General features: G+C 43.0%; 1 protein-coding gene across 2 annotated transcripts; it reads left to right on the top strand.

Annotated features, from left to right (window-relative positions):
- The first annotated feature begins 3883 nt into the window (after positions 1-3883).
- On the top strand, positions 3884-19329 carry DYRK2 (dual specificity tyrosine phosphorylation regulated kinase 2). 2 transcript variants are annotated; one of them, XM_042793102.1, is made up of 3 exons: positions 3884-4284; positions 5000-5136; positions 13557-19329. In XM_042793102.1, exons 1-3 carry the CDS (start codon positions 4230-4232, stop codon positions 15156-15158), a joined length of 1794 nt encoding a protein of 597 aa, XP_042649036.1. In that variant the 5' UTR covers positions 3884-4229; the 3' UTR covers positions 15159-19329. The 2 variants fall into 2 exon arrangements, with proteins under 2 accessions (XP_042649036.1, XP_042649037.1); XM_042793103.1 differs by lacking the exon at positions 5000-5136 and having other exon boundaries at positions 4003-4284.
- The last annotated feature ends 684 nt before the right edge of the window (positions 19330-20013 follow it).

Below are 20013 nucleotides of genomic sequence, written 5' to 3'. Positions count from 1 at the left end.
TATCACAGGATGATATCTGTGACAGCCCAACCTAAGCCTCTTCAAGATAGCTGCAGCAAGCAGCTTTTTGATCCCACCTGCACCTCCAACTGCTGACCCCTTCACCTCCTTCCTTACGTGGCCACTGTGGTGCAGAACCAGTACTGACTGTGTCCCACTCAGTTGGCACTTTCCAGTCTGTAGGCCTCTTTGGGTACTCTTTATTTTGGAAATAAAGTTTTCAGCCGTTTCTCTTAAAAACAAGTGCTTTGATGACACTACCTTACAAGTCCCTTGCAAGTACCTGTTGGAGCTGTTGGAGTGTGTCCAGAGGAGGCCACAAAAATAATCAAAGTGCTGCAGCATCTCTCCTATGAAGAAAGGCCGAGAGAGTTGAGGTTGTTCAGCCTGGAGAACAGCAGGCTCCAGGAAGACCTTATTGCGGCCTCTCAGTACTTAAAGGGGTTTATAAGAAAGATGGGGACAAACTTTTTAGTAGGGCCTGTTGCAACAGGACAAGGGATAATGGTTTTAAACTCAAACAGGGTACATTTAGACTAGGTATAAGGAAGATATCTTTTACATTGAGGGTAGTGAAACACTGGAACAGGTTGCCCAGAGAGTTGGTAGGTGCCCCATCCCTAGAAACATTCAAGGCCAGGTTGGACGGGGCTCTGAGCAACCTGATCTAGATGAAGATGTCCCTGCTCCTTGCAGGGGGGGGTTGGACTAGGTGACTTTTAGAGGTCCATTCCTACTCAAACTATTCTATCCTTCTATGATTCTAAGTAGTCAGACACTCATGAACACTTAGTAGGTTTGCTTGCAAGAAAGGGAAGACTAGTCTGTCATTATAGGTTAGTTCACACTTTCAGGTAATAAAAACTTAAGGAGCAGGAAAAGGGACCAAGAAAACCCTGATTCATTTTGTTCTCTGATTTCTGAGCACTGTACACTTTCCCCTGTCAGGTGCCTAATATTATTTCTGTCCTGGGAACTGAAGTCTGTTGATCTCATCTAGTGAAGTACTGGTCTGGAAAGTGCTTATATGTTCAGTTGTACAGTATCAGAAAAAAGAAAGTTTTGTGGCCACTTGACAGGACATAGTTCAGATTCCTGAGTGTAACACTTGGGATGAAAGAATTAATCTTTGCTTTGTCTTTGAGTATATAGGCTCTGCTTTCTTCTCTTCTTTGTAGATCTGCAACTAGGATTTTGAAGGAGGCTGTTAAAGCCATTGCTACTTGCAGCCAAGGTATTTTACAATTACATTAGCACGTTCCTCTTTATCAACCCAAATCCTGCATGAAAGAGGCTTTTAAATTGAAGTTTATTGTACTGCATTCAGAAGGAATCAAGATGGTCTTGACCTCATCTTGAGTTCCACCTCAGACTCCCATCAGGTACTGCCCTTGACAGCAGATGCCAGGATGGGTTGCAGACGGACAAAGAGACAGAAAAAAAAGAGAGGCATCTCAGCAGGCCCAAGCCCACTGTTTTGGTTTAACTAAGCGCCACTCAGCTGTTCGCTCACTCCCCCCTCTCGGTGGGATGGGGGAGGGAATGAGAAAAGTGAGAAAACTTGTGGGCTGAGATAAAGACAGTTTATTAGGGAAAGCAAGAGCCGCACACAAGCAAAGCAAAACAAGGAATTCATTCACTGCTTCCCGTGGGCAGGCAGGGGCTCAGCCATCTCCAGGACAGCCGGGCTCCAGCACGTAACCGTTACTTGGGAAGAAAAACGCCATCACCCTGAGCATCCCCCGCTTCGTTCTTCCCCCAGCTTTATATGCTGAGTGTGTTATCATACGGTCTGGGACATCCCTTTGGTCAGTGGGGGTCAGCTGTCCCAGCTGTGTCCCCTCCCAAATCCTTGTGCACCCCCAGCCTGGTCGCTGGTGGGGTGGGGTGAGGAGCAGAAAAGGCCTTGACTGTGTAAGTAAACACTGCTCAGCAATAACGAAAACATCCCTGCATTATCAACACTGTTTTCAGCACAAATCCAAAACATAGCCCCATAGTAGCTAATACGAAGAAAATTAACTCTATCCCAGCCAAAACCAGCACATCCACTCAGGCTTAAAGACCAATGCTGAAAGCTTACAATGCACACAGTATTAGACAGAAAATAAGCTGGACAGGTACCATTATAATGTGTTCCCACTGATTTAATTAAAAGATTGTTTACTATGTAATAGACTAACTCAAATTTTCAAATAGTTTTCATAGTGGTCCAAGATGGTTTGAACAAACTATGGAAGTCATACTGTGAATGGTATACCTGACCGGAAAGGGGGTGAAACGAGACATTTAACAGACTTTCTCTCACCTCGATGTTTAGGTGTAACCAATCCCAGAATATGTATGAAGCCATCTGTGACTTTGACAGTCAGAGAAGATACATCATTTGAAATGACTTAAGAGCTCCTGCAAGCCCTACAAAAGATAATTGATATCAACTTGTTTTTATTATCTAGTTTGAATGTGAACAAGCTTCTTCCCCCTTCCCCTCCTTAAACTAATCAGGAAAGTATCTTTTTCTTGCCATTCCTGAAACATTTAAGGTATCACACAAAGAGCGCTAATATTATCACAGTGTTTTATATTCAGATCCTTTTGACGTGCATGCGCTGCTTGGGAAAATGACAGGAAAATACTAAGAGCAATCAGAAAACAGCATTTCTACACCTGGCAGCCAAGGGGAAGGGACACGGGGAACACGGTGGATATCTGGAGGGATATTGAGGAAGACAAAGCTTGCTTTCTGCTACAGTGAAGGGAAAAGATTAGGTGGGTGTGGGCTGAAGAAGGTATGATTGTTTTCTCCATGTGACAGGAGGGTTAGGGAAATTGTTTATTTCTTTGTACCAGTACAGGAAACGTCTTTGTTTATGCATGTATCTGCAGTACTGGAAGAGGCAAAGTCTTTCTCTCTGGCAGCAGGGATGGATTATTTTTTTTTTAAGCGTAGGAAAAAGGGAGATTTATTTTTCTGTCTTCTTCTGTGAAAGGAGATGAAGGGCGGTCTGTCTACATATCTACCAGCAGTTTCAAAAAGGAAAATATGCATGGTCTGTACAGACTTCAAAAAGGTTTGAGCGTAGGTAGGAGAGTTCATTTCAACGCTGTCCCAAGCTGAGCAAACGTTCAGATATCTATTTTTGTCTCTTAATGACGTTCAAACTGACAAACCAGGAATTCAAAGCATTGTACTCCACAAGGCACGTTGTACAGTTTGGAAAACAAGGCAAATAACGTCCCTGTCCGCGTCCCTCCTCGCCGCACTCTCATTTCCCTCCTTCCAGCTCGAGGCACTTACAACTCCAGGGCAATCCCAACAGCTCATCCCCCTCACTGCCATTTTTTTTTTTTTTTCAAGTTTTCACCTCATTTCACGTTTCAAGTTATTTATCCTTCCTCCCACGGCGCCACCTTTGTCCTTCCCAGTTTGACGCCAAGTAACCCCCGCTGCCTGAACCCCGACTTCTCTCCCCCCCCCCCCCCCATCTTCCCCCCTCACACCCCGACGCCGCCGGAGCGGCCGAGGGGGGGGCTCCCCCTGCCCCGGTACAGGCGGAGCGGGGGGGGGGGGGGGGGTCAGGGAGAGGCTGAGGCTGCCAGCCGGCGGCCAAGATGGCTGGTGACCCCGGGGGGTGACCAACGGCCGGGTGCCCCCCCCCTCAGTTCTCCGCGCCCAGGGCCCGGCGTGAGGCGGCCGTTGGGCGGGTGGCGGCCGTTGCGCAGGCGGCGGCGGGCGGGGGTGGGGGGGGGAGAGCGGCGGGCCCCGCCGCTGCCGCGGAGCGGAGCGGTAGGGGAAGGGAAGGAGGCCGGGAGGGACGGAGGGAGGGGAGGCGGCCGGCGGGGCGGGGACTGCCCCTCCAATGCGCTGTTTGTCCCTGTGCCCGCCGTTCGAGGAGGAGGGCCCTGTCCGGCCGCCTTCTGCTGCCCCCCTCCTCCGTGTGAGGGGACCGGGGCGACCGGGGCGGGGGCGGGGGAAGGTGATGAGCTTGGGCCGGGGGCTGCGGCGGCGGCGCGGCTGCTGCTGCTGCTGCGGCGGCGGCGGGAGGCGACGGCGGGCCATTAGGGGGTCTGTCCGGCCGGCCCGGGGCCAGGGGGATGCAGCGGAGGACGCGTCTGGGTCTGGGTGTAGCTGATCGGAGAAGAGAGGCAGCCGCAGACCGGAGAAGCCGAGGAGCAGCGGAGGAGAGCCACCCTGACATGCCTTTTCCTCTCCCTCCTCTCCAGCGGCCATGTTAACCAGAAAACCCTCAGCTAGCGCCGCCGCTGGTGCTGTCTACCCAGCCGGTAAGGAGGGGGCCGCCTTGATCGCCGCCGCGCCGGGCCGGGGGGGAACCGGGGGGAAGGCTCGGCTGCCCCCGCGGCTGCCGCCGCAGCGGGGCCGTGTGCGTGACGGAACAATGATCCACCCTCCCCTCGGCAGCCGAGCCCCGGGGGGGGGGGGGGGGGGGGGGGAGCTGCGTGTTCGGCTCCGGCGTGCGGGGTGGCGAGTTCGCCTTGGGGAAGGAAGGGGGTGGAGGGGAAAACCACTCCGCAAAACCGACCCAGTAAAAATTGGGAATCGTTGCGTTTGCCGGAGCGGCCGCGTTTGACGGGGCGGCGGGGGGGGGGACAGCGGTGCTAGTCTGCGCTTCCCGCTGCAGGCTTGTGAACTCCTGGCGGGTCCCCGGCGGCGCCGGGATTTCGGCGGGCCAGACGGCTCGGGGGTGGGGGGGGGGGGTTTGGGCGGCCGTCCAGCCCCGAGGCGTGTGCGGGGCAGATCCGGCTTGTTCTCCCGGTTAGGCGCCTGTCGGTGGCGGGTTAATCTCGGATGAAGGGTTTAGCCGGGCGAGCATGGCCCGCCCGCGCTATTAGCCGGATCGGGGTGTGTGTGCGTGCGCCGCGGCGGTGATTAGCTTTCTAATGGCTTCTGCCTGAAACAAGACGGGCGGCGGTGCCGGCGAAGCGCCGGGGCCGCAGCCGCCGCCTGCCGCGCTCACCCCCCCCCCTCTGCTCTCCGCAGGCAGGGCAGGGGACAGCGGCCGCCCGCTGCAGTCTTCCCCGGGCACCGGAGCCGGGCTCTCCCGAGCAGGAGCTGGGACCGGCCCGCCGTCACCCCTCGCATTGCCGCCGCTCAGGGCCAGCAACGCTTCCCACACGGTGAGCCCGGGCACGGGGTGTGGGGCCGGGGAGTGTGGGATGGGGCGGGGAAGCAGGGTTTGGCCCCGGGGGCTTGGCCGCCGCTCTCCTTTTGCCGGGTGTCCCCTGCGGCGGGACCGAGCCCTCACGGGCACCGCCCCCCCCCCCCCCGCCGTGGGCGCCCCGTCCCGCCTAACGGGGCGCTTGGTGCTTAAGCAAAGTGTATTTAATTTCTGCAGACTCCGATCAGACGTGCATGTTTGTGGTGAGGTTGGGACCCTTTGACTGCACTGAGAAGCAGCTTTCTCCTTCCCCCTCCCCAGCCCCCCTTCAGTCTGGTTTTGTGTCTCGTTTTCAGTGACAAATTCGATCTTCCACACTCGCACAGAGGAGCTGTTCTGGTAAATGTGTTTTTTGAGATGACATTATTTTGGCAATGAGGTTAGTCACTGTGCTTAAAGGGTCGCATGAACTGTGGTGAAAAACGAAGGCTGCTCTCTCCTTACATGTCTGATTAGTTCAGGCCGATAGCTGTCTTCCCTAGAAATAGCTATCACTGTACTTGGGGGCAGTGATTGGATGAATCTGACTTTATTGCTGCAGTAGTTTACCTAAAGAAATAAGCACTGATGGCATGAGAAGGATGTTATTTTCCGGTTCTGTGGTATCTCACATTATCTTCGACTCCTAGTTAATCTACTAGGAATGAAACTTCCCAAGTATGCCACTATATATGGATGAGAGAGGGTATCTCTCTCCTGAAGGCATGAGCGAGTAGAGAGAGGGTCTATATGCTGTCATGTTAACACTAAATATCTGAAATTTTTATTGCATACATTTCCTTTTAAATTATGAAAGGTTTCATAGTGACCCTGAAAAGCATTGATGGCATACTTTTCTTGGAATTAATGACTTCTTCATGAATGCTCACATACTATCTTCGTAAACATATGGCAGAGCTTTAAATGGTAATGTGATTATAGGCTAGTAGAAGGTGAAACTATGCATTTAGATATTAGTGTTTCAGTGACTTTCTATGTAGCTGCAGGGGTAAAAGCATCTTATTCAAATCCATTTATAGAAAGAATTGGCTTAAATTAAAAAAAAAAAAACAGTGTACGTAGGGTATTCTCAAAAGGAATGATGAATATTCTGCAAATTCAAGGTGGAGCTGCATACTTCAAATCAACATCATTGTATATTTATGTAGCTAGGTTATTTATCTGAATCGTTCATTAGTATCAAAGGGCTTTTTTTTCCACATTCATTGACCAGTTAAGTGCTGGTTGATTTTTAGAGTTGGGGCAGCAGCTTAATTTTTTTATAAAATTAGAAGAGAAGGAACGTAGTACTAACAGCCTGAACACCAATCATGAAGTTGTACATGCAGATGGGCCCACAAAAAACAGGGGCCCACATGTAACACAGCCAAGACTTAATTTAGGATTTGTGAAAGCATGGTGGTCCAGCTATATATCTGGAACTACTTACTAATTTTGGAAGTGCAGAACTTTGGTATTTTTAAACATCGATTTATATGTGTGTGTGTATGTATTATATATAGTGTCTGTTCATATATAAAGATGAAGTCTTTATGAAAGCATGCAAGGGGTGTTCAGGTTTATATATAGCACAGATGCATGTGTGTATGTATATATACATAGAGATGAAGTGCTTATGGAAGCACATGGGGATGATGAAGTATTATATTGCTGTGTTTCGTGTCTCTCTAGATTCTGACTGTTGCAGGCTCTGCCTTGCTTTTGTGATACAGAGCCTGCTCTACAGTATTTATTTAGCCTTGGGTACTATTGCAGAAATACCTCAGACTGCCTTTCTGAATTTTGTAGGTAGTTATTTTGTGGTTGGCTAACATAACTTTTTGCGGTAAGGATCAGATGTGACATCAGTATGCTGGATTTCAACCTTAAAAAAAAAAGGGCTATATCTGTTACGTGATCTTTCTATAAACTTCAGGCCTACTGACCTCAGCTGATACTGACTGATTGAAACCGTTGGTTTGTCATCCTCCAATCAGAGCTGTTTAAAATGGAACTTCTCAGTTTTCTTAAACCATTTTCCTCCTTTGTGTTCATTTGCTTATTCTGTTTTCACCCCTATTGTATCTGTGTGACTTCTGTAATAGCAAAAAATTGAGAGTATTTTTATTTGTTTCAAACTTTCAGAAGATACAGTTTGCTTAAGTAGTTGATTTTACTGGTGGCTGGATGTAAGCGTGTGCATTGTTGTACACACTAGTTGTGAAGAGAGACTGAGATTGAAGATGGGTTTTTGTTTAAGCTAAAAAGTTTTTCTTTTATTTCAGACAGAGCAGAAATCCACTACCTGTCATATTTCTTGCAGTAGTGAGTTGTATGATCTAGCCTCTAAGGAAACTGTGGTCTCCTACTTTCAAGTGAAGTTTTATTGTTTGGTAGAATATAGTAGCATGGATAGAAGGGGGGAAGATGCTGTTTTACACAGGCTTCATATAACAGGGCAGAGGTTTTGGCTGCAGTGTCTGCAATCACAGCAACCTTTGTTGCTAAGCAGGCTGTTGAGTATTGTAGCAGGGAAGGGGTTTGTTTATTTTTAAAAAAAATGCGGCTTCATCCTAGGCTCATTTGTGTCTGCTTCCATACCTTTTTGGCTCATGGTGGAAAACATGAACTGGTTTCCAACTCCTTGTCCTCTTTGTTTTCCTCTCCAAAGTCGTTGCTTTCTCTTTTGAAGCCTTAAGTTCTTGCCTTGGTGATTGGGACCTTTTTCCATTCTCACTCTCCTCTTCGTTATAGTGTTCTTACATCCACTTGACATGCTGCCGTAGAGATTATCTTGCTTGCCTGCTGCTCTGCTCGTGTAAATCCCCACCCGTCTGTGAGTCCCTCTCCCAGACTCGTCTCTGTCTTCTGCCTACCTCCATCACTGTTCTTTCTTATTTGGCACGTATCCCTGCATTTTGCACTCTTCCTGTTTCTTTTGCAGTAAAGCAGTCTTAATCTTTTTCTCCTTCTGTGTAACAGCAGCCCATTTACAGTGCATGATTCAGTGTCTCTCTCTTCAAGCCCTTTCTAAGATTTCCCTACCGCAAGCCCATTTTCTTTTGCCACTGGGAGTGGATGTCTATCTGTATACTTTTGCATCAGTTGTTTAGTCTTAATCGTAAAAAAATAAAATTTAAACAATTTTTAAAAATTAATTTACATTATAAAAGAACAGAGATTCCTGGACTCTGTTACCATGAAGAGCTGGCGGGTCATGTGCTGCAGATTTTTACTGTAGGCAGCTGCTTTAAAGTAGGTATACCACAATAGGAAGGTATTTTCTTTGGGTTTTTTCATGTAAGAAATTGCCACAGAAGTGCTGTCATGTTAGGGTGGAAGTAAGTATACAGTCATGACCTGGACTTTGCTATATGTAAATTTCTTTGGATGTTTCTTCTTCTACATAAAACTTACGTCTAGGGAGAATATGAAGCTATCTTAACTTTTACTGGGGGGAACTCTCTCTGAAACTTGTGCTCCAATAGTAGGTGACTGTGCTGTGGGGACTGCAGTACATCTGGGCACATCTCTTGTATGTGTACACTTCAGCTTACCTGAAGGGTTCAACTTTGTGTGCGTTGACTGTCCTTTTTGGTTTCAACATGCATAATACACGCAGGGTGTCCCAGAAGTATTCAGACTCACCGTACCTGTGTAGTCGTTGACAGGAGGGAAAAAATTGATGAATTGATATCACTCTTGAGGCATAGTTCTGTTTGTGAAAATATTTGCTATATAAAGTCAAAGTTATCTTTTAAAAATATAAGCTTATATGGACCAGGGGTATGGCAGCAGCAAAAAAATCCAAATGGTGTGGTTTTTCTACATCTCTTGTTGAGCCACAAGCTCTTTAGGAGAAGGGCTTAGTCTTTTTTGGTGTATAAAACCATTATGATAATCCTACATTATTGTTATCATGCTAATTAGCAACTATTTTTAGTCCTGAACAGAGGAATGCTGTTGAATTCCTTTATCAAGGAAAAAAAGGCCTTTTGTACATATGCTCAGGCTGCAGTCAACAAAATACAGGCAGTGAAGCGTGCTACACCTGATACTGTATGCCTCTAGCATGTTAGACATAGTCGGGCTGAAACTGGCATGTCCAGAAATGCTGTAAAAAAGGGGGTAAGTAGTGTAACATTTATTCTTGAATTAAGTTACTACTTTGGAACACTATTTCTCCCTTGTCCTCATCTTTGCAGAGTAATAGCAAATAAAGACATCTTATTCCTGTGCAGTATTTCAGCAGGCCATCGTGATTAATTTTAGAAACCTTTTTAGATTCTGATGGAGAGCAAAATATTTTTTTCTGCAGTTTTGCTCAAAATAAAATGATAATATATAGCTGAATTGTGTTTCTGTCTTGGGTAGCTTTATAGGGTGCTAATATCACACCAAGTGACTTTTACAAAGATGCAATATTCTACAACTACATAACGTCTTGATGCTTTTGGAAGATAAAAGTGAGATGAGGTATATGCCTCTGTGGTTGGAGTCCTATATTCATAGTCTTGTAGAAGGTCTTGAAACAGACCATTGCATTGACCGAGTGTTACCACAAAGGAATTGTCAGTTTGCCTTCTTACTAGCAGGGTGGACTCAGTTTTATGCTACTTCTATGTTAGAGGTCTGTAGACTAAGTATAGCAGGTTAAATGTTTTACTTCTGTCCCTAAACCCATTTGTGAAAACAAAACAAAACAACAAACACTCCCCACCCTCGTCCCCCCAGAAAAGTGAGGGTTTTTGTTGTTTTGCCCGGTGTGCCTGTTTCAAAGGTGAGGTGAATGTTTTTGGCATATCCATCAACTTCTGTAAACTGAGCAAACCGAAGTTAAAGCAAAATTGTAACAGGGATCTTGAAGTTACCAAAAACTACTGAGAAAGGAAAATAACCCCGTTTCAACATTTGCTGTTTTGTAATTGATGTTGCCAGGAAATTCAGGAAGATTACTTCTTTGAGTTCAGGCTTACCTGTTATTTCAGTATGTTTTATGGAGAAATGTGTCCATCAATAAGTTTTTGAAGGTGCGCGCCATAAAAATACGTAAATCTTAGAAGGTGTAGATGGGTCTGAGCACAGGCAATAAAATACATAATAAGTAAGCTGCATAAGTCCATGCGGGTTGTCAACTGTGTAGGTTGTTGGTTCTGGGATTTACAGGCCCATCTGCAGAAGCAAAGGGGAGGTACGTTATAAACCTCTCAGACTTACGGTTTCGGATGAAAGGCTGATGGAGCTTCTGTGTACCGTGAACAGTTTGGTACTGCACTAAGACGACCGTCGTCTTTTGTAGCTTCCCAAGCCCATTAGTTGTGCTTCAGGGAACTTACAGCTTCACTAGTGAAGCCTGTGGAGCTTGTAAGCAGTGCAAGCCTGGACTTGACAGCCATCTCAGACACTTGGTAGCCAGAAGTAGATAGGCAGAGCAAAGGGCTGGTGAGAATCCAACCCTCATCTGGGTTGGAAATAGAGGAAGAGGTGGTGATTCTTGTGCAGGCAGTTCCCTCAGATGGGGAAAGTCCATTTTTCATACCGACTTTGTGGTTGTGATGTGTCCGATAGCTCTGAAACTCCTGCTGGAGTTTTTGAAGGAAAAGTGAGCTCTCTTCTCTCCCACAGCTTTTGGAATAGAGCCTGTGATAATTCGGTGCCTTTTCTTCCACAAAGAAAACCAGTGCTACTGTCTGCATCTGCATTTGCATTCCCAAGCAGCAGCTGACTGAAACTGGCAAAACCGGTCACTTTGGGTTTGGAGTGAAGTAGGGATAATGCTGGTGATTTCATTCTGCTGCTTGGAAAAAAAAGCCAATCTGTGAGCAGCAAGAGAAAGCATGAGGCTGCCTGAAGGTACAGGAAACAGAGCTACATGGTTTACACTTTAGAATGTGTTTGCAAACATGCTTTTAGGAAAAAGAGCTCTTTAGTTCCTGTTGAGAGTGGATGAATGTTTGGATTTTTTCCAAGCCCTGATAAAAAGCAAATAACTGAAGTTCGAAGAATTCTTTAGTACATCCGTTAAAACAAGCAGTGCTGAGGAAGGGCAGAAAATAGTTAACTCTGAAAACAGGTGACTGAAGTGAGAAAAAAAAAAAATGTGAACTGTGGCAATGAGTATTTGGGTTAAGAAGTTCTTATAGGTCTTTTTTCCTCTCTTTCTCTATACTTTGTCTTCCTCATTGTCTGTATGTTAGTATTATCTGCTCCAGGTTTGTCCACATATGTTCTGCTTCATTGTTCAGCCAGTGCCACAGAACAAACGTTTGTAATGGGAATTTCCTAGCTTGAGTACTTGTAGTAATCTCTGCAGTTACTCTATTGCTTCACTGTGCATTTCTTACGTAGTTCTGCAGTATTTTGTGTGCTGAACCTCCAACTCATCTTACTAACTAGATCTGGTTCTTCTGAGATGTGTCATTTAGCAGCGCTTGGGGTGAATTTTTTTTTTTTTTTTTTTTTTTTTCCCCCCACAGCAACTGATGTTTATATAGAGGATCAGGGCAACCTTCAGGAAACTGCTGCTGCAGTGCGCTTCAAACTTGACCTGAAGGAATTCCCTGTAGGCATGATAAGCTTGTTAAGTCCCCTTGATGATTTAATGCCTGGTGCTTTTGAGGCATCGAACTAGGAAGGGAATTAATGTCAATATCCCATGTATCTTCACTGTACTTAAATGTTACAAACATCTTTGCTCTGAATTGCAGTTGTGTGGTAACACTTTCTATGAGATTGATCAAATTTGATAGTGTGAGCCCAAATTGCTCTGCAAATAAACATACACAGTCAAACTGAAATGATGAAAAGAAATGGACTGGTTATTCAACATGAGTTAAAATGGAATCAGAAGAGCAGTGAACTCAGCAGAAGCAATCCCTGAGAGCTCTTGGTCTTATGTTGTATGAGTTTCAGAGCTGCAAATTTCAAATTATTCAAAGGTGAAGTTGGTATCCAGCTGGCTACTCCTTGGGAACAAGTTACTGAATTTACAAAAACATGCTTCTGCCATGTCAGATTGATACCTTAACAGAAGCACAAAGTATGCTAGAGACTGCGTTGCATGTCCTGGTTTTCTCATTAGGAAGCACTTCTGTGGTTGCAGCACAGATTTCATTGCCTCATATCACAGCACACAACTGTCATTTTCTGATTTAATTTCAGCAACCTTAAGTGAACAGGAAATGTGTTTTCCTTAGCTGCCTAGGAAAAATAAGGTTCAGATTAAAAGTGCTCTGAACCCTGCCTTGATCATCTGTCTGCCAGTATTGGTGAACTTTTGGTTAGTAATTCGACATAAATACTAAGACTGGTGATTCAGCTGGAGAGACAGCAGGGGAATTCTTCCCACGTTTGTATAAGACCAGGCAGAAGACAAACTAATTATCCTCTGCTTTAGAGCAGATGAGGAATTCTAAGGACAGCTATTTTAGTGGCAGATCTATGCTTGTGAATTTCTTGTTTCTTCTTAAAAATAACAGGGTTTGAGTAATAGTTGTTTTCACACCCCAGTACTTCTGGTGTTTCTTCACTTGAAACTGCTGAATGCTGCTGTTTATTCCCTTATGAAAGCTGTCAAGAACAAATGTAATTTCTAAAATCAACTAATCCTTTTTTCCATTCCTTTATTTTAAAGTTACTTCTGTGTCCTTCGAGGCAAAGATTTTCTTTCCACTCAAGTCTGTATCAGGCCCCAAATCTCATCTTGATTCAAAGTTATTATAAGACTGGTTTAGGACAGTGATAAAGGATATGCTTATGCTTTGTTGATCTGAATGCTTTGCTGAGTAGTGACTGTCTTAATTGCAAGCAATAAATGACATCTCTTGGACTTCAGAAATGTGCAGGTTCTTTTCCTTTTTGTGCATGCCACAGCACATTCCTTATTGCTTAAAATTGTACCTGGAGCTTTTGATATACAGCAAATTTAGGAACAGGGTAAAATCTTGACTTCTGAGAACAGGTGACTAGGAGAGCTTTAGCCATGTAAGTTCTAGCAGGCATTATATATTGATCTCCAGCATCAATAAAACTGCTACTATGTTCTGTAAAGTCTAATGTCCCTCAAGCATACTTCTTGATGTTACAGGACTGTTGCCTTGAAGATTCCTTGGAGGAACTGTTAGGTTATCATGGTAGCACACCTGTGATTGCCTTGTGGCAAACATTTTAGAGTGCCATGAAAGTGGCATCTGAGAAACAAGAATCTGGAAGATTCAATAACATCTAGCAGTATCACAGTATATGTGCTGTATTTTTTAGATTATCTGTAGACAATTGACTTTTAAGAAAGTATTTAGTTTTGAGGTGATTTAGGCAGCATGGCAGGTTGCAGAATGAATGGTGAAGCATAGAGTTCATGCCTTTCTTGTTAACTGGATTTGTATTTATTTTCAATTTTAGGTTGGGGGCAGTAAGCACACAATGAATGAACACCTCCATGTTGGTAGCCATGGACAAATCCAGGTTCAGCAGCTGTTTGAAGATAATAGTAACAAGAGGACGGTTCTGACGACCCAGCCAAATGGACTTACAACACTAGGCAAATCTGGATTGCCAGTGGTTCAGGACAGACAGACAGAGAGTGCTCACAGACGACAAGGGAGCTCCAGCTCTTTAAAATCTACAGATGGAACGGGGAAGGTGAAAGCCTCTGTTATGACACCAGAGCAGGCAATGAAGCAATACATGCAAAAATTAACAGCTTTTGAGCATCATGAGATTTTTAGCTACCCTGAAATATACTTTTTGGGTCCAAATGCAAAGAAGCGGCAAGGTGTGATTGGTGGTTCAAATAACTGCGGGTATGATGATGACCAAGGGTCTTATATACAAGTACCCCATGATCATATTGCATACAGGTATGAAGTCCTGAAAGTTATAGGGAAAGGAAGCTTTGGGCAGGTGGTGAAAGCCTACGATCACAAGATGCATCAGCATGTGGCACTGAAAATGGTGAGAAATGAAAAACGTTTCCACCGCCAAGCTGCGGAAGAAATTAAGATCCTGGAGCACCTCCGGAAGCAAGATAAGGATAACAACATGAATGTTATTCATATGTTGGAAAACTTCACATTCCGCAGCCATATCTGCATGACATTTGAATTGCTGAGCATGAACCTGTATGAATTAATAAAGAAAAACAAGTTTCAAGGCTTTAGCCTGCCTTTGGTCCGTAAGTTTGCCCACTCAATTTTGCAGTGCTTGGATTCTTTGCACAAAAACAGAATCATTCACTGTGACCTTAAACCTGAGAACATTCTGTTGAAGCAACAAGGTAGAAGTGGTATTAAAGTGATTGATTTTGGCTCAAGTTGTTATGAGCATCAGCGTGTCTACACTTACATTCAGTCACGTTTTTACCGTGCACCTGAAGTCATCCTTGGTGCTCGTTATGGGATGCCCATCGATATGTGGAGCTTGGGCTGTATTCTAGCAGAACTTCTCACCGGTTACCCACTTTTACCTGGTGAAGATGAAGGAGACCAGCTGGCTTGTATGATTGAGCTATTGGGCATGCCTTCTCCAAAACTCTTAGATTCATCCAAGCGAGCCAAAAACTTCGTGAGCTCTAAGGGTTATCCCCGCTATTGCAGCATCACAACCTTGTCTGATGGCTCTGTAATACTTAATGGTGGACGTTCTCGGAGAGGAAAACTACGTGGCCCACCAGAGAGCAGAGAATGGGGTAATGCATTAAAGGGATGTGATGATCCCCTGTTCCTTGACTTCTTAAAACAGTGTTTAGAATGGGATCCTGCTATCCGGATGACACCCAGCCAGGCTTTGCGGCATCCCTGGCTAAGGAGACGGTTGCCAAAGCCTCCAACTGGGGAAAAGGCCTCGGCAAAGAGAATTACAGAGAGCACTGGTGCTATAACGTCGATTTCCAAGTTACCTCCGACTTCAAGCTCAGCTTCAAAACTGAGGACTAATTTGGCACAGATGACAGATGCCAATGGGAATATTCAGCAAAGAACAGTGTTGCCAAAACTCGTTAGCTGAGTTTGAAAAACCCAATGCTGTTAATATGAGAGATACAATGTGGCTGAGCCTTATTTGTATGAAAAAGTAGCTCAGATATACATTTTTATTTGCTCAATAACTTTGTTCATTTGTATCTTTCAGCACTCATTTTAAATGTAAGAAATGTTGATTTTGTTTTTATAAAAACATGGGGACAATGCTTTAAGTTTTTATACTTATTTTTGAAAATGTTTGTCTTCTACAGTACAATTAGCCTTACTGTAACTAGTGTGACACAGTAATAAACATCAGTGGCAGGCCACTGGTCACAACATAACTGTCATGCATTGCAGCGTGGTGTCAAAGATACCTTTCTCTTCCATGGTTCATATTAGGTTTCACCTGGGGCTAAATTTGTAAAACTCTACCTTTTGGATTTTATGGGTATGGGTCTTGATTCTGCAAACACTAATGCCTATTCCTGACTGGACTCCAGGGAGAATACTCAAAGAAATACAGTTAAGCACCTGTAAACCTGTAATTTGAAGTGGAACCATAGCATGTTACATTGTCATTTTCTGTATGGTAGCCCAGAGAAGGTAGTGGTATCACTAATGATGGAGTCACCTCCTATGGAATGCTTTCTCTATTCAAAAGTATTGGGTTTGTTTTTCTTTAAAATGAGCATTTAAATATAATGCAAAAAATAAGAACTTCCAGGGCTAAAATGACTCTCTTACCTGGCATGCTGTGTGGCAGAGTGAGAGGAACAGGCAGTCTCAGAAAGAATGAAGATGGAAGTATGTCTGTTCCTCTAAATCCGAATGTGACTGATGAGACGGTAAAGCAAAATGTTCTGGACTTCATTTCAGGTATATAACATTGAGCATTCACATGGGGCTTCTCTTTTATTTTTTTTTTTTTCTTCTGTTCTCTCTCCTAATGTGCAGCTTGGTCTCCCTAAATCACATGGGCAGAAGTTCTTGTTCTGCTGGTATTATACTGTAACTTCCAGACTGTTATGCTACATGGATTTTGCAGATTGCTTTTATTTCTTCTGACAATTTTTGTCCAAGCAACTGTGACCTCTCTGGTACATTTACACTTCAGATCAAATCTGCATGTAGGGGCAAACATTATGTTACTATATTGCTTTCTTTAGAAAAGTACTTCATCTTAGACAGCATAACTGTAGATGGAAAGGTCCTCAGTGGAAAACTTTCCAGTTGGCAGACATCATCCTAGGTACTTTCTAATAAGAGAGAAGTATCAAAGGAAAGTTAAATGGTTGGAATTTGATTTAATTTTGGCATTTGTAGCTGAAAATTAACTTTGAAGGAACAGTTAGAGATATGCATAGATTTGTTCATGTGTGTGTGTGCTAATGCTTGGGTTTTCTTTTTTTACTTTTAACTGCATTAATGGAAGAAAGATGGTCTTTACTGAGGAATAATATCTAGACCTATTAGAAATATTCACACGTTGTAGCAGGTTTTCAACAGGAACAGTTTGAAATCTAAGATCAATATTTCATCACGTACAATGGCTGTGGTCTACATTGGATGTATAAAACATATGAAAAGGGAATTTTAAAAAAAGTAGAACATAATCTAGAAGGGTTTATGGATGTTAGAACAAGACATACTAGAATGGATTGCATTAAACCTCAATAACTTTACTATAAGCAACACCTATATGCACAGATTTTACTGAGTTACTTGTACAAATTATGAAAAATACTTAAAGCATGGTCCCCTGAGAGGCCAAGAAAGTTTCCGGTTAAGTTTTCTTTCAAATTCATTACTTTATCACTTACGGCTTAATCTGGTTGGTTGGTTGGTTGGTTTATTTTTAATGTAAGGCTAGGAGAGGGATAGAAATGCAAAACGACAGAATTCTCAGGAAACCTATCGCTTAACTTCTTGCCAAAAAGTCAACACCTAAAGAAGCTCCAAAAATAATTTCTGAGTAGAGGATGGTATTTGTTGATTGATAACTGTAAAAATTAGAGCATCAATCAACCATTTTTCTTAACTTTTTTTTTTTTTTTAATATCGTTTCCTGCCTCTAGTCAAATTAAATTATTTAGTGTTAAATGTTCACAACTTTATACAATATGTGTAAGTGCAATATGTAAACATGTATGAAATCATGTTAAAAATGAAATAGAGTAATACAGCTAGGAAAAGTGGCTTTTGGAATATGAATATCCAGTAAGTTATAGTCAGTAAATTCTAAGTCTGGAAAAGAGATATATTGATTTTCATATAAAATTAACTGACTCTCATGACTGTGGGAATACAATACTGTGTATTTTTGTACAGTAACTGAGAATCTTTACTTCCTCTACCACCTGCTTGGCTTTGCCACTCCTTTCTACCTTAACTCTTCCTGCAAAAGTTAAGAAATAGGGATGCTTATGTTAGGGGTGGAAGAAGAATCACCTCCCTTAATATATTTTAAAGGGAACATTGATACATGTTCCTGCCTTTCATGGTGATTTAAGGTAAAAACATTCATAATGTGCATGGGTCATTAATGGGCTAAAACCACTAAATTTTCTTTTTCATGTAATCAGTTCTTAATGCCAATAATGCATTTATGATCCAGCTTCATAAATGCTACCGGAAACTTTAAGGCCAAAATATAGTATTCAGAGCTATTTTTTTAACCCAGATACAGTGCAACTTCCTCTATGCTAAAGGAGCAGCTACATCAAGGTTTTTAAATGATGTAGCTGCTTTTTATTGTAGCTTATTTATACCTGTAAAAAAGGAGGGAGGGAGGGAAAGGACGTTGCCTCTTGCTTTGATGTGATTTTATTCTAAGGGCTCTGATAATTAGGCTGATAGAAGTTGGCTTGGAAACAGTGCTTAGTCTCACATGTTACCATTGTCTGGGGATGTCTGAGCTATTTTCAGATTTGGTAATAGCACAGTGTCTTGTCTTTGGTTGCAGTCTCACTTGGCTCAGTTTCTTGCACCACTGGAGTGTTCATTACCACTTAAGTGTATTGGAACAACAGAGTGATGCAAGATGTGTAGATTAACAATAGAGGATGGATTGTGCCCTTGGTGTTAACAATGTGCCTTTTGTTACCAATGCCGTGTTGTAGGGCATGCATCTTGGCCTCTTTAACCCTTTGAATACTGGATAAGTAGGGATGAAATCTATTTTTAAATGCTATACCTGTCTTAAAACATCCTGTAGATGATCGAGGCCTTAATAGAAACAATAAGGCAATCACACTGCTGGGGTGGAGAGGACACTCTGTTCTTGTAGTACGTCTAATTAAGGGGTTAAAGATGGCCCTTCCTCATTGGTTGTACTTTAACATCAAATCAGTTTGGGTTTTTTTTTAATAAATTTTTGTTATGGTGACATTAGACAGAAATCAACTGTATTTGTAAAAAGTTACCTCAAACTCTTTAGTTTTATAGTGTGATTTAATCCCAGGGCATTTGGTATGAACCAAAGTGCATTCCTTTTATATGTGCCTGGCTCTTATAAAGGTGGCCAGGGATTTTTACAATTTGGGTGCAAGGCACTTAAGCCACTTTTAACTTGGTGGGTGGTTTGGAGTTATAAATGACTTCATGGGAATGTTGAAAACACTTTAGACATAAGTAGCATCGGGCAATATTAGAATCTTTAGGAAAGGGTGTGCATTATTTAATGCTCTCCATTTTTTAGTATTTTTTTTCCATCAATAATATTTGTGATAAATACAAAAAGAACTCTTTTTTCCAGTCAGCAAAGATTAGAATATTGCCCAGTTTAATGCTATGGTAGCATTTAAAGAAAACAACATTTGTGAATTATTGTTTCTAGGGGCTTGTACATCTCTGCTACAAATTGTAATTACTCGGTTCAACTGCTACAATTACGTCTAAGCAGTAGCTTGGGTTTTTATTGGGCAACGACTTAGACACGTGACTGTAATATGCTGCAACTGTGTGTACTGAAAACATGTGAAAAATGATTGAATGTGGACTGTGTATATATGTATGTATAATTTTCTGTGAGATGCTGCTGTTGCCACTTAACATTAAAGATGTTGTAGTGGGTTTTAATCCTAGTGGCCAGTTTTATGATACTGTATGTATTGTACAGCTGCTGACAGGAGTTAAGACTGTTCTAGTGAATATTTGTTACATTTTATTGTTGTGGCCAGAGATCATTTCAGAATAAAATTTTATGTCCTACTTTATTTCACTGTAGTTTGGGGTTTTTTCTGGCCGTAAAGAGAGCCCTCGGAGCGCTGGCATTTCTTAATCGTGGAAAGGCCTTCTCCTAGCCTGCCGAAGTCAGTGCCAGCAGGGCCTTTGTGCCCCAGCATGCTCACTGATACCTGTTGATAGCAATTACCCATTGCTGGGGGATGGCTTATCTGCTGCTTTATTTTTCCTGACAGCCTTGAATATTACCCAAAGGCTGGGTTTGCACTGAGGTTTCTAAAGTTCTTCTCTGGACTTAGAAGGTAATATATTTTGTATTTTTACTTGCCCCATACTCGAGAGAAAACATATTTGGCAGGAATTTTGCCTGCATGAGTGTTTTAAATTCTTTTTTAGCTGCTTTTAAAAGATTTTTTAAAAATAACAATAGATCTGATCTTAGAAGAAATATTTGATTGAGAAAGGTGCATTGTATGTTCTAAAAAATGCTTTTAAAAAAGCCTAGATTTCTGCACTGATTTTTGAGTCAGACTGACTTTTCAGAACTTGTCAGACTTTGTAAAGTTCCAGGGTAATGAGAACACACTGCGCAAAAATGAGAGGCTAGACTGAGCTACATTCTGTTCACATATAAATCCAGAGTAATTTCACTGTTTAACGCAGAACTGTCTTGTGAGTAATTGGCCACATTATCTTCTTGGCAATGTCAATGTACG

This window comes from Tyto alba, unplaced genomic scaffold (assembly GCF_018691265.1).
Source record: "Tyto alba isolate M040663 unplaced genomic scaffold, T.alba_DEE_v4.0 Super-Scaffold_2, whole genome shotgun sequence".
NCBI lineage: Eukaryota > Metazoa > Chordata > Aves > Strigiformes > Tytonidae > Tyto > Tyto alba.
The sequence above is the reverse complement of the archived record's forward strand: the minus strand, read 5'-3'. Positions and strand labels throughout refer to the sequence as shown.